Below are 15,233 nucleotides of genomic sequence, written 5' to 3' on the forward strand. Positions count from 1 at the left end.
CCAATGTGCCACAGCACTGCCACTGTTCAACCTCAGCACCAGCTCTGCACAGCCACAAGTGGGCAGAACTCAAGGCCATTCTCATACCAGCAGCATGAGGCCAACATGGATTATTAACCTCAACCATTCCCCTCAGGGTCCCAGAAGCAGACAGACAACTGGGAATAAACTTTAGGAAGGACCTCTTTATCTTGTTTTGGCCTATTATCTACTATAACAACTCACTCAAAGCAGTTTAGACCAACCTGCTAATCTTTGTTGTCATCACCAATAATCACAGAAAAAATAGATGGACGAAAGGCAACCCACACCTTACTGGAGAGGCATTCAGTGGCCACTCTTCCCCCACATGCAACCCAAAAGTGCACAGGGCACTTTAGTTAGGTTTTAGTCACCATTCCATTGGTCTAGGTGAGTCACATGAGTAGGGTCATCAAATGGCTTCAGCCTTGATTGCCATAACACAGGCACCCAGGCATCAGAAGCAGAATGTGGGGAACTGGGGAACCAATTAATTAGTGTCTTCAATAAATATAATGGGAGTCAAAATAAAAAGAACATATAAAAGAGAGACTTAAGAGACATATCCAAATTCAATGTGGACCTTACATGGATTTTGATTCAAACAAACGTAAAACTTAAGATAATCTTGAACACTGACTAGATATTTGATATTAAAGAAGTATAGGGTTTTGGTATGATAATAAGGTATTACATTTATGATTTTTAAAGAGTTCTTACCTTTTAGACATACATACTAAGTATAAAATGACACACTTGGTATTTATTTCAAAATAATTGGTAAAACAAGCTATAATTTGATTATCATTGTAGGTAGGTGGTAGATAGGGGATCACTGTGCTGTTTTCTCTATTTGTTTATGTGTGAGTTTCCATAATAAAATGTGAAAAAAATTAAGTTCTTGTATAAAAATATGCAACAAAGAGGCTCATAGTCCTATTGGGGACAATTCATAAATATTGTAAGCAAAATAGCTTATGCTGCTTTAAAGTACTACCGTAATGTAATGAGAAAAATGGGAACACATGAATTCTAAAAAGTTCCATAAATCCACTGGTAGTTATAATATCCATGTTCAATACATCATTCCCAAGCTAAGTTAAAAGGCAAATATTTTAAAAGGAAGGCCTTAAACTTGCAAGGGATCACCTGCAAGTTTACAAATTAATTCCAAATTTTCTGCATTTTCACAACTCATAGTCTCAATTTTTTGCATCAGTCCCTTTTCCAGATACCTTTGTATGAGGTCATTATTCATATATTCGACAAATAGTGAGTACCCATTAAGTGCTAGGCCTGATGGGTATAATGGTGAACACACAAGCCTTGCCCTCTAGAAGCATATATTCTAGATAGGATTGCAGACGTGATATCAGGCCATTACAGCAAAATGTGCTAAGATTCTAAGCATATGTGTTTTTATAAACTTATTTTAAAGAATTAAGTGTAAGAGTCAGAGTCATCATGAGACATTACAATTCACGATGTGAATAATTTATTTTACATATGCTATTGCCACCATTCTCAATCCTGAAAATCTAAAATGCTATCTCTTTAAAACTCTGGTTCAAATGTTATGTATTTTATGCTAACTGGACAAAGAAATAGAATTGGCAGAGGAACTATGACCATCCAATGTTTTGACAAGTAAAGAATACTTCACAATTCAAAGCCTAAAATCTTTTTTATGAAAAGCCCAAAAGCTTCTTCCTTCTCCCACCTAAAGTCACTTCTTTTACCATAAACAAACCCTTGGGAATAGTCATGAGCATTATCCTATATGGTAGAAACCCCCACCTCCTGGATAATATCTTAATGCCCCTGAATGATTAACTCTGACTATCCAACGATGTACCTATTGGTTATTTCCCTAAAGATTTTCCCACCAAACACAGTATCTTCTGTTCAGCATATATACCTTTAGTACAAGTTCATTCTACATTCATAATTTTTCAATTATAGTACTTGTGCCATTATTCTGTCAGGTTAATTTATCAGGTATAAATATCTCTGTTTCTATAATCTAAAACCAACTAAAAAAGAAAGTAGACACCAAGATACCAAAATCTTTCATGCTTAAAGGCAAATGTATTCAGTTCCTTTCCATGCAGCACATAAGATGGTTATCTATGTGCTTGTTATGCCTTTTCCAAATTGTTTGGGACAACTTTTGAGGATCCACTCATCGTCCATGGTGAGCCATCTTGCAGTAAGTTCTAGTAAGTATCTTACGTAGGGGGAAAGGAACATTCCTGTTGACCTACAGATTAGTCAAATAGGGAGTGTTCTGGGAGGAGAGTTAATGTCTATTGTCTCTTCCGTTGTTGTCATGAGGCTCACAGTAGGGCCGTATCAGTTTGTACCAACAGATGCCTACAGAAGCCGTTCAAGATATGCTGCAGCGGGGAGAAAGGCACAGGAGAAGAGGAGGAGGAAGAGAAGACTTGATGTCCTATGATGGAGTGAAGAGGCAGCTAGTTGGAAAAAGCAGGAACAATGAGTCGTCCTCCTTAGGATGCCATGCCAAGCAAAAAGCCTCCAAAAAATCCTCCAGTCACTAGAACATTCTTCTTCACAAATGACACCACCTATGAACAGAAGATAGCACAATGGGCTATTTTACTAAGGATATTATTAGTATTAGAATCATCTCTATTATCTATGTAGTCCTGATAATGTCGATCCCCTCGTCTGTTGTTTGTACTTTAGCCACAGGGCAACAGAAGCCATGAAGAGACTAACATGTGACAATGACCCCTGGCTGTGTGGGGAGCCCAACAGGAAGCAGATCAGATAAGGAAGTGAGATGATAGGTCTTTGGATCAAGGCAGTAGTGGAGCTGCTAGTGCACAGCAATCAAATTCAAGTGCTGTTTTCGGGGCAGGACTTTGTGTAACCAGGTAATTGCATATGGGGGATGAGGGGAAGTCAAAGGCAATTCAATAGATTCCTTCTTTAGTGACAGAGATAAGAACTATGCCCAAAAGTTCATGCAGGCACAGGGAAAGACTAAGTTCACGGGGGCAGCTATGGGGAAGAGTAAAGCTGCATTCAATAAACTGGCTACAGAGTCAATTCACGATTTCTAATTTCACTCCTTCCATTTTCTATACCTCCTCTCCACTGGAGGCTGCTCACTCTGAAATCTCTCCTGCAAATTTCTCCATGTATTCATCCTATCCATTCATCTGTCCACCTATCCACCCGTCTCCCTCCGGGACCTCATCTTAAGTAGATGTTCTGAATTCTCATTCTCATACTTCACATCAGAGGACCATTAACAGGAGAAGTCCTTATTTTCTTAAATTCCCAAAGCCTCCAAACTCCTGTAAAAGTTCCCACTCATCTGAAACTCAGAGAATATCCTCAGCACTCTCTGGCTCCCATGTCCCTACTCTATAATCTTCATTTCAGAGAGAACTTTCTTTCAAGTACAACCACCACCTTAGAAGGTGTTCCTAGGGACAACACATCCGGTATTCTAGCCTAATCATTTCTTCAACTGAAGTACAATGACCTCATCACCCAACCATTTAGAACCACTCACATCCTGACTTTCCCCTGACCTTTTCCACTCTCTGCTCCATCCTCCTGGGAACCTCTAGCCCCCTTACTCCCACTGAGCCTAAATCTTCTTGTGTCACTTTCACTCCCCCTGACTCAGTTGGACCTCACATTTCCCTACGTAGGGCATTGTCTTTCCCATCTGCCATCAAGAGGAATAGAAAAAAATCATACAACTTCCTGAAATAATTGCTTTCATTATTTTTCTTACTTCCTACTCATTCTTCAAATTGCTATAGTTTCACTTTCAACTCCACCACCCCAGTAAAACTGTTCTCACTGAGTCACTGTTGTAGCTAAATACTGAACCTATACTGAGCCTACTGTTAATGAAAGCTTGGTCTTACCAAGTAAGACCATGGGCTCTGAGGGGGGAACCTGTCCCTGAGGCATGTGACAATGCCAGACCATTAATAGGAATATAGAAATCTTCCCTAGCAGGTGTGGCTCAGTTCATTGGGCAATGTCCCACAAAGCAAAAGGTCCCAGTCAGTGTATATGCCTCGGTTGGGGTTCGGTCCCCTATCAGGGTGTGTGCAGGAGGCAATGGATCAATGTTCTTCTCCCTCCCTCCCTCCCCCCTCTCTAAAAAATAATAAATATGTCTTAAAGAGAAAAGGAATACAGAAATTTGTGGAATAAACCAATTTCCAACCTTTTGGTTAGTTTATAACAAGTTCCCTCTGTGAGTCAATAGTTAGTTGTAATCAAACATTAACCTTATCATGAAAGACATTTTCAACAATCATCTTTTACTTTTGTAACTGTTTGAATAACCAAGTTTTGGCAAAATGAGAAACATATAACTTTCATAACCTGAGCTTGAGGAAGATGGATGGAAGAAGGGAAGGAAGGGGAGGGACTATCTGTGATCCTGGGCCCTGAAAAATGCCACTTTCCACTCTGCGTAAAGGGCCACCTTTAGCCAACCATTCACCACCACAGAAACTGTCATCATGTACTTGGCGATGTGGAGCTCTGTTCAGTATTTTTCTAGTCTACTAAATCATCTACCACTCATCTGCTTTCCAACTCCCCAATATTTGCTGACATTTGTTGTCTACTGGTATTCCTCTCCTGTTCTCTTGGTCCTTGTGGGCTTAATTAATTTTATTTTGTATATATTTCAGAAGGAAGTGGAGATAAATGCACGTGTTTAATCTGCCACGTTTAACCTAAATTCACCTATTAACAACTATTCTATCTGATTACACAACTTCTTCCTTTCACTGCTACTGGAGTGTGAATGCCTCAAGAACAAGGCCTATTTAAATCTACCCTTAAATCAAAAGTCCCCCCTCTTTTCTTTGTGAATCCAGAACCCCATTGCTCCAGACTATAAAAGGTGCCAAGGAACCTAGATGTTGCTTTATTTCCCTCAAGTTCAGGGCACTTCTGTCTTTGGGACATTTGACATATTTCTAAAGGTAATAAAGCAGCAACAAAATGCATCCTTTTAAAAAGGAAAAAAAATTCCCTGTTTCTCCTGTGCTAGCCAATACAACCTAACTTGCCTTCATGCATTAGATCAGGGGTTAGCAAACTACACCCCATGGGACAATCCAGCTGGCTGCATGTTTTTAAATAAAAGTCCACTGCAATACAACTGCACTCAGTTGTCTACACATATCAACTATGGTTATTTTCTTGCTACACAGTGGAGGTCAATAGTTGTTAAGAGACAGTACATTGCTTACAGAGCTAAAATTATTTACCATTTGGCCCTTTACAAAAAAATGTTGCCAACCTCAGGACTAGACATTCCACTAGTTCTATGTAGGACGAGTAAAGTTTGGACATTTCAGAGATGTGTATGGATATAAAATAATCATACTGGCTATACAATCTGCATCCTTATCCTCCCACTTGTTGCATTGTCCCCATCCCTACAAGAACTAGTTCAAGAGATGACTGACTCATATACGTGCATGTATCACTCTGCACTCTCACTCACTGACAAGCCACCAAAAACTTCAAATACCCAACTTTTAAAAAATGTCTCTGAGGTGAAGCTGTTCTTTCCAAAGCTGGCAAGTAGGTGTATCTAGCCCCATTTTTATATGTACAAAATTGTCTGCACTCTTCACACACTTCATGTAAATGAAAGCAGTCTCACCTCCTCAGCTTTGCTTTTCACCTCTGTAGGTAAATGGTTGCTCTTACGGATCTTCAGCTGTTCCTTGGCTCTCTTCATGTCCTTCTCTACGCGTTGCCAGTCAACTTTGATGTACCCAGTATGGTTTGCAACCTATAGTTTCAACAACAGCAAGAAATAAGGAACATGGGCTTGTTGTTTCTTCTTGTCAGGATAAATCACTGAAGTACATTATCAAAAACCCTTCTGACTTTCCATTTTTGGAGACATTTGACATCTAGTTCTTTTGACAATGACATTCACTCAACATCATGCAAGGCCCTATGTTTGGTGCCAGAAATCAATAAATTGCCCTTCATTGACTGCTGACAATTCTTTTACTATATTTATACTCTTACCCCTCTCTAAAGTTTTAAATTAGCTTTAAAAAATAAAATGGTAAAATCAGAATTGGAAGTCAAGATGTAAGGTTGCCCTGTCTGGAGTGGCTCAGTGGACTGAACGCCAGCCTGCAGAACAAAAGGTTGCAGGTTCAATTCCCAGTCAGGGTGCATGCCGGGGTTGCTGGTCAGGTCCCCAGGAGGAGGCGTGAGAGAGACAACTGATTGCTGTTTCTCTTGCACATCATGTTTCTCTCTCTTTTTCTCCCTCCTTACCCCTCTATCTAAAAATAAATAAATAAAGTCTTTTTAAAAAGATATAAGAGCCCTGGCTGGCATAGCTCAGTGGATTGAGCATGGGCTGCGAACCAAAGCATCGTAGGTTCGATTCCCAGTCAGGGCACATGCCTGGGTTACAGGCCATGGCCCCCAGCAACCGCACATTGATGTTTCTCTCTCTTTCTCCCTCCCTTCCCTCTCTAAAAATAAATAAATAAATCTTAAAAAAAAAAAGAATGTGTGAACTGGATAAAACTAATTCAAAAATATGCAGTTTTCTGGTGGATTAGTACTACCCATGGAACCAAGAAACTGATTACAGTCTATCAATCAATCCTCCATTAATATCACTCCTCTCCACCGAAGTTTTGTTGAGTCATATCTACCTGAATATCTCTAAATATCTAAAGCTCTTCTCCCTTCTATAGTTTCTTTCCTGCATTGTTGCTCTTCCTCTAGTCCAGGAATGTTGAACTCATTTTCACTGGGGGCCACATCAGTCTCACCGTTGCCTTAGGGCCCAATGTAATTTTAGGACTATATATAATGTAACTACGTAACATAGTTACACACAGTATAAACATAGTTACTATGTTTATACTTATAGTTCCTATATATAGTACTATACTATAGGTAACTATAAACTTATATAACTACATAGTTATATATAGTATACTATATATAGCAACTATATACTACATACTAGTATACTATATATAGCAACTATAAACATATAACTACTTATATAGTAACTATATATAGTAACTATAAACTTATATAACTATGTAGTTATATATAGTAAGAATATATCTTTATATATATAACTATGTAGTTATATGTTAGTTTATATAGTTACTAACTATATAACTATAGTTTATATAGTTACTAACTATATAATTACTAACTATATAAACTATAGTTAGTTTATATATGTAACTATGTAGTTACATATATATAGTCCTAAAATTACACTGGGCCCTTTGAAGGCAACCACAAGACTGATGTGGTCCCCGGTGAAAATGACTTCGACACCCCTGTGTCTAGTCTCTACTTTAGTTAATGGTACCACCAACTAAGTTACCCAAATCAGGCTGGAGAAATTATTTGCAATACATATAATAAACAAAACATTCATATTCATAAAAATAGAAATCCTCCTAGAGATTGGTAAGAAAAAACCCACTAGAAAAATGGGTAAAGGAAACTAACAGAAGAAAGTGGCCAATAAAAGGAAAAGTTCAACTCATAAGTAATCAAGGAAATTAAAATTAATGTGCAACTATTAATTTTTATCAGATTGGAGGCAATTAAAAGATTGAAAATATCCAACAGTCATAAGGATGTGAGAAAACGGACACTCTTTTTTTTCAAAAGATTTTATTTTATTTATTTTTAGAGGGAGAGGAAGGAGGTGAGAAAGAGAGGGAGAGAAACGTCATTGTGTCGTTGCCTCTCCCACGCCCCCCACCACAGCAGAAGCCACACCAGGCGGGGCAGAAAATAGACACTCTTATCCACTCACTGACAGTGTTATCTATCAATTGGGAGATAGTCTTAGGACTAAGGACAAGTGCACAAGTAAAGCCAGGAGAGCAACTAAAGCTATCAGGTATCTAGGAATAAAATCAAACCACAGACATGCAAAAACTATATGGAAAAAATCAATAGCCCTGGATGGTATGGCTGAGTGGATCAAGTGCCAACCTGTGAAACAAAGGATCACTGGTTCAATTCCCAGTCAAGACACATGCCTGGGTTGTGGGCCAGGCACCGGTGGGGGGCACATGAGAGGCAACCACACATTGATGTTTCCCTCCCTCTCTCTCTCCCTCCCTTCCCCTCTCTCTAAAAATAAATAAATAAAATATTAAAAAAACAATAAAAGTCTATGCAAAGACATTAAAGAAGACTGTAAGGAAGCTATAAGAAATATGTACTTATGTCCCCATTTTATAAATGACAAAATAAAACGCAACTAGTAATTGATGAAGTTTGACTCAAAGGTCACTAGCATTTCAAATAGTACATATAAATAAGTGCAAAGGCTATTCTAGTGTAACAAAGCCAGGACTACATTACAGCTCTGCACACCACATCCCTAACAGTCAAATGGATATCCCAAACATCTACGAATACAGACCTGAAGGAGAAAAAATCCTCCACCCACAGCTGTTGCAGCCAACTTCCCAACCTTCTGGAATATGAAACCCGTACACCTGCAAAAATCAAACCAACAACAGACAAGTTGACAGGCTGTCAAGTACATGGAAACAGTTGTGAGATATATGCATTAAGTATATAAATATTTTATATGTATCAAATATTATTGAGCCATAAAAAATAGGAAAAAACCTTACCATTTGCAACAACATGGATGGACCTAGAGGACATTATCTTAAGTGAGGTAAGTTAGAGAAAGACATGCTGTATGATCTCATTTACATGTGGAATCCTAGAAAAAGGGTTAAGAGGGCAAGGGGAGGGAGAATTGGAGGAAGATAGTCAAAAGGTACAAACTTGCACTTATAAGGCAAGTAAGTACCAGGGATGTAATATACATTATATATAGGAATGTTATTAAAAGAGCAAATGCAAATAGTGCTCATCATAAGGAGAATTTTTTCTTTCCTTTTCATTGTGTCTCTATGAAAGGATGGATGTTAACCAAATCTATTGTAATCATTTTACAATATATGTAAATCAAACCATCATGCTATATGCCCCAAAGTTATACAGTGATGTGTGCCATTTATTTCTCAATAAAACTGGGGTAAAATGAAAATAGATAATAACATTACCAATCTGAGAGTTGTTATAAAAGGGAAAAAAATATATTATATATTTTATATTATTATGTAGCATTATATATACTATATACTATAGCATGTAATTTATATATTATATAAATTAATAATATATAATATTATTATATATTATAATATATATTTATATATAATTATATATTTAATTATATACTATATATTATATTATATGTAATAATATATAATGTATATAGTATATGTAATAATATATAATGCATATAGTATATGTAATAATATATAATGTATATTTTAATACTTGGATTGTAGTAAAAACTATATGTGACCATTAAATGGCACTTAAACATGTTGTAGATAAATGCTACACATTAAGTGATATCACAGAAGTCAATGTGCTTTTTATTGGTTAAAGAAAATGATTCCTACAACCGCAATACTAAACCATGTAAAAAAACAGACACTGGACATCGTTCACATTACTTACCATCCAGTGACACCTCCAATTAACAGCTGGGTTGCCACGCTATACTTTTCAGCTGAGGGCCCAGACTCCTGGCCAAATAGCTTGCGCCACCATGGTTGCTTTTTAGCAAGTTCTGCAAGGTCTAATGCATCAAAATTTCCTACAAGAATTAAGATACTGAATAAGAAAATATTTACTTTTACAATAAAACACTACCATTGCCAACTAGATTAAGAGATTTTTAAAGAGACAGTTATAGTAAGAACCTCCAAATATTATTCTAATTTAAATAGTAAATTAACTCTGAAATTCTGACTGGCAATTTTTAAAAATCAGACCAAAATCAACAGATAGTATCCCTTAGGATACTATCTGTATCCTAAGAGGAAAGAGGATTACTTTCCTCTTTAAGAGGAAAAAAACCCCAGACAATATAGAATCAATAGTCTAGCCTTTCCTCTCAAATTTAAAAACAGCCAAAAGGACCTAGGAAAAATTGGTAGTAATTTTTAATAATTCATCCTAAATGAAATGGATTTCCTTCTCCTTTTCAGGAGTAACTCAATACTATTCCATAGCCCACAAATTCTGTTATTATGTAGATCTCTAGTGATAATAAATATGAGGGAGGTAATATTTCATTGAGCTCTTACTACTTACCAGAAAATGCTAAGCAATAAACATGTATATCTAATTAAATCCACAGAACAAGGTGCTACTTATTAACCCCATTTTATAACTAAGAAATGGAAGTTCAGAAGTTATTTGCCCAAGAAGTGAAGACTTAATAAAATAAAAAGTCTAATCCCTTTTCTCTGTGGGAAGATAACATAGGAATAAATTTAATTAAAGATGCATAAGACCTATCTACACTGTAAAATAACAATACCAGAAACTGAAGAATGACTGAAGATATATAATACATATCTATGTTTCGCAAGACTCAATATTTGTAAGATGTTCATTTTCTCCATATTGATCTATAGACTCAATGCCATTCTAATCAAAAAGCAGGTTGTTATCTAGAAACTGACAAACTGCTTCTAAAAGTTATAGGGAGATGCAAAGGGCCTAGAGTACTATTCCAGTTCCTGTGGTTATACAACAAATTACCCCCAAACTTCATGGAGCAAAACAATCATTCACTATGCTCTCAGACTCAGTGGATCCGGAATCCAGACAGGATGTGTTGCCTGATGCCTGGGGCTTCAACTGGAAGACTTACAGGTAGGGGTCTGGAATCATCTACTATAGTCACACACACAGTCTGCCCATGTGTGGGCTTGTTTAGGCTTCCTTAAAGCATGGTGTCTAGGGTCAAGGGTGACTGTCCCAAAGGGGTAAGTGAGAGAGTGAGTGAGTCCAAGTGATGGGCAGAAGCTAAGTTACCATTTGAGACGTAGCCTCTGAAGCCAAGCAGTATTACTTCCACTGCATCCTGCTGGAGCAGTCACAAACTCCTCTCAGATTCAAGAGGAACTACGGGCCCCATCACTCAGTGGAAGGGGTGGCAAAGCCACAGCAGGGATAAAAAGCATGTGGAATGGAAGATATTGCTGCACTTGTTTAGGGAAAGACAATGTGCCATAAGTAGCCAAAGCACTTTTTGGGAAAAAAAGAACAATGGTCAAGGACTTTCAAGACTTATGAAGTTACCATATATGACACAATGTACACCTCACCTATGGATACACAAACATATAAATGGAAGAGAATATAGAGTTCAGAAGTGGATCTATACAGTCATTTTATTTTCAAAACATAGCCTACGGGTAATTTAATGTGGGAAAAAAGTCTTTTCAACAAATTGTGTTAGCACTATTAAATATCTGTAAAAACAACAACCTCAATCCCCAGTTTACGTATCATCCACAAAATATAATTCAAGAATTAATTCAAGATGGATTATAAATCCCAATTCAGCAGAGCCAAAATATGAATCTAAGGAACTGGGCCTTCTATGGCCTTACAGATAGTTAAATTAAAAAGAAATTCTAATATAATAACAAAATATTACTATGTTAAAGGAACTCTCTCCCTGGGTTAAGTATCACTGAAGACAAGAGTGAGTTCTAAGTGTTGCTTTCATGTAATTTTACCAGCCCCCTTACTCAAAAGGAGTTCCAGTCAAAGGGGGGATCAAATTAGAGACCTATAGTTCACACAACTTCAGTCATTCAACAAGCACTACAAAGCACTATATAGACAAAAATAAGTCATTAGCCTTGCTTATGGGATATCAATGATCACAGTGTTATGTGATCATCACTATGATGAAGATTGAAATTTCTCCAAACAATTTCCAATGGGCAAATACTTGGTCAACATACACATTTTAAGTGAATAAAAGCAGTCTGCTCTTCAGGAAAATAATTATACTGTGTATCCCAACCCCTTAGTCACCTATATTCAGTGGTGTGCTGGTAAATGTTTAAACACTGGTTTTGAGGGAGGGCTGATTTGTAGCGTATGCCAGTTTCCATGGTGTGTTCACTCACTGTGAATGTGACATCACTGAATTGTGACATCACTGAACACAGTTTGGGAAGAGATGCTCAGTAGCACTCCATACTATTTCCACCACATAGACGCAATAAATGTAAATGACCTTAAGGGTATCGATAACAGTAAAACATGGCAATAAGTGATGAGTTTTGAGTATTTTCACAGCTTTTTAAAAATTCTCCCCCCTCCCCTGAAGAAATGCTTACCGATTATTTTTTTGTGCTATTACAGTTGTTCCTGCTTTTTCTCCCTTTCCCCACGGCTTCCCAGCCCCACCCTCTCCCCTCCCTAAATCAATCCCCATATTTTTGTCCGTGTCTGGGGACTGTATGAAAATGCTATTCGGTTAATCCCTTCACCATCTTTCATTGCGTCTCCCACCCTCCCCTCCGGCAGCTGTCCGTCTGTTTCCTGTGTCTAAACGTGCTTATTAATTTTAGAGAGAGAAGGGAAAGGAGGGAGAGAGAGAGGTAGAGAACATAGATGTCAGAAAGAAATACAGATGGGCTGCCTCTCCAACGCGCCCGGACCGGACCAAACCCGCAACCCAGGCATGTGCCCTGACCAGGAATCAAGCCCACAACCTTTCGGTTTCCCGGACAGCGCTCCAACCAACCGAACCACACCAGCCAGGGCCGCTGCCTTCGTTTTAAACATAGCTTACGCAACTTTAAGTTTATATAATTAAATTTTCGATGATAGCTCTGTTTAGTAATCAGTCCTCGTAAGCAACTGCTGAATTGAATATAACTATGAAGCATTCAAAGAAGTAGGGTAAGAAGAACGATTTAAACACATGCTGTATTGCGCAATATATTATTGGGACTCTTTTGGCTACTCAGACTAAATAAAATACTATTTCAAAGTACCACCCCAAGTGTACTATTCTTTGAAAATCATCAATAGCGCCAGGGAAAGCGCCTCGCACGCAAACACTTGCCAGGTGTTTGTGATGAACGTCCAATATGATAAAGAAACCGCCTTAGCCTCAGTGCCAGAGCCTTCCGATAACAGTGACGGAATGTCTCAGGGTTTAGGATTTTGGGGACCGCTCCAGAAGTCTGAACCCAATAGGAGATAACACCCAGGGCCAGTTCGGCCCCAGCCTGGCGCCTGACCTTGGCCGGACCCTGGGATCGGCTGGGCCGGGGCAAAGCCGGGACGCCCTCCCTGCCCCTGAGCTCTTTAGGTTCCCTGGGGAACTCTGTGAGCGTGTGCACCCGCACCCCGCGCGCCGCCCTGAACGGTGACTCCCCGCGGCGCCGGCGGCGCGCGCGCCCGTCCCTACCTTGACTGGACGCGGCCATTTCAGCGATCTCGTCTCGCGATGACTCCCGCGGAGGCTCAGCGCCGTAGGACAAGGAGTGGCGTGCTGTTTTCGCCGCAACCTGGCTTCCGGCACGTGGCGCAGATGTTTCCATTCCCAGCGCCGCAGCGGAAGAGGGCGGGCTAGGCTCGCGCGGTCACTCCCTACCCCCGCCCCCCCGCCCCCTCCCAGCACACGACTGCGTCACAAGGCTCCCCTTGTTGTGTCAAAAGCCCCAAGGCCCCGCCCAGTAGCTGCTAGGAGACGCGCAGGCGCAGAAAGCCTCTCCCGGAGGAGTTTCTCCTTGGAATCTTGATGAGCTTGATACGCACTTAAGTAGGAAGTTTCATGGGCGTGGTCATGACTCCGCCCTTCGCTAGTAAATATTTTATCTATTACTTTACTAAAAATAAAGGAAACAGGCTTGTCATGTTTGTTCATGTGAACATTGAGCAGATATTTATCAGTACCGGCTCTGTGCCTAACACTGTTGTAGTGCAGGAAGACAGTCGTTTTAAAAACAAACAATAACAGAGAAGCTCTCTGAAAGAAAAGAGCTTCATTGTCTGCAGTGCCTACGGAGCTCTTTAACTTTGTGCCAGGGCACATCCCCCCACCTTACCCCTAAACTACTCTCGCTGTCACCCTATCCCAATTAATGGCAACTTCACTGTCCCCGAAACCTTGGTGCTATTCTGAACTCCTCTCAAACCCCACAAATCCAATTTATCAGCAACCCCCATAAACTCTACCTTTACAGTGAATCCAGCCATACCTCACTCCCCCATTGCTACCATCTTAGCCCAGAACACAATCGTGTCTCACCCCAGTAATGAGGTTGACCTGTTCTTACTCTTGTACCCCTTTGAAAGTCTATTTTCTCCACCATCACCAGAAAGATCAGTCTAAAAGGTAGTAGCGGTGAAAAAGGTGAAGAGATTTTTAAAAACGCATAGACAAAAGCTGGGTGAGGGGAAGGTAGAAGACAGTAAATGGGGGATAAATGGTGAGGGGAAGACACTTGACTTTGGATGGTGAATACAATACAATATACAGATGACGTGGTATAGAATTGTACACTTGAAACCTGAACCAGTCCACAGTGCCTGAAGAGTCCCCTTTTGGGGTACATACCAGTTGGAAGGAATCTGACCCTGAGTCCCTCAAGAATAACGCTAATCTTCTTTTGTAACATGGCCTGGTCTCAATATAAAGTGGGCAATGGAGAGGTTTGGCCGTCAATGACACCATTCATTTCTATCCTATCTTGCAATTGGACCTGAACAGAGGTTTCATACATTTAGACTTTCATTGGTTCTCAGAGATGACCCTAAGCTATATGCTGTCAGTAAACTGGAAAAACATACCCAGATGTAAAAAGCATTTCAAATATGGGTAAATGGATTCGTCAGTCCTCTTCAAACATTTGAGTGGCCAGCCAAATATTGAGGTATTAAAAACAACTCTTTGTTGTATGAATAAAGTCTTTACAGGGCCAGAGGTGTGGCAACAGAACATCAAAGCCCACCAAACCCTTTTACCTTTCTTTTTATTTTTAATCATTGTTCAAATACAGTTTTCTCCTTTTTACTCACAATCCAGTCCCCCCTCCCACCCTCCCCACTTCCCTCCCATTACCACCCTCCCCTTAGTTTATGACCATGTGTCCTTTAAGTTTGTTCCTGTGAACCCTTCCCACTGTTCCCTTCAATTCCCTCTACTCCCTTCTCTGGGCACTGTCAGCCTGGCCTCTATTTCAGTGTCTTTGGTTATATTTTGCTTGTTTCTTTGTTTTGTTATTTAGGTTCGTGTTAAAGGTGAGATCATTTGGTATTTGTCT

General features: G+C 39.4%; 1 protein-coding gene across 1 annotated transcript; it reads right to left on the reverse strand.

The window, feature by feature from the left end:
- Positions 1–1,499: 1,499 nt before the first annotated feature.
- On the reverse strand, positions 1,500–13,546 carry FUNDC2 (FUN14 domain containing 2). The gene is made up of 5 exons (XM_045817385.1): positions 13,376–13,546; positions 9,604–9,742; positions 8,480–8,555; positions 5,702–5,833; positions 1,500–2,609 (listed from the first exon to the last, which is right to left on the reverse strand). The coding sequence occupies exons 1-5, from the start codon at positions 13,506–13,508 to the stop codon at positions 2,532–2,534; spliced, it is 558 nt and encodes a 185-aa protein (XP_045673341.1). The 5' UTR covers positions 13,509–13,546; the 3' UTR covers positions 1,500–2,531.
- Positions 13,547–15,233: the final 1,687 nt, after the last annotated feature.

This window comes from Phyllostomus hastatus, unplaced genomic scaffold (assembly GCF_019186645.2).
Source record: "Phyllostomus hastatus isolate PE091 unplaced genomic scaffold, TTU_PhHast_1.1 phas_scaffold_255, whole genome shotgun sequence".
NCBI lineage: Eukaryota > Metazoa > Chordata > Mammalia > Chiroptera > Phyllostomidae > Phyllostomus > Phyllostomus hastatus.

Bases quoted from the DNA above. Each gene is read 5' to 3' on its own strand.
- FUNDC2 (XM_045817385.1), bottom strand. From the start codon at position 13,508: ATGGAAACATCTGCGCCACGTGCCGGAAGCCAGGTTGCGGCGAAAACA. The intron at 8,556-9,603 runs GTAAGTAATGTG...TGATTTTTGCAG, and splicing joins ATTGGAGGTGTCACTGGATG to GTGTACGGGTTTCATATTCC. The intron at 2,610-5,701 runs GTGAGACTGCTT...TTCTGTTCATAG, and splicing joins TGAAAAGCAAAGCTGAGGAG to GTGGTGTCATTTGTGAAGAA.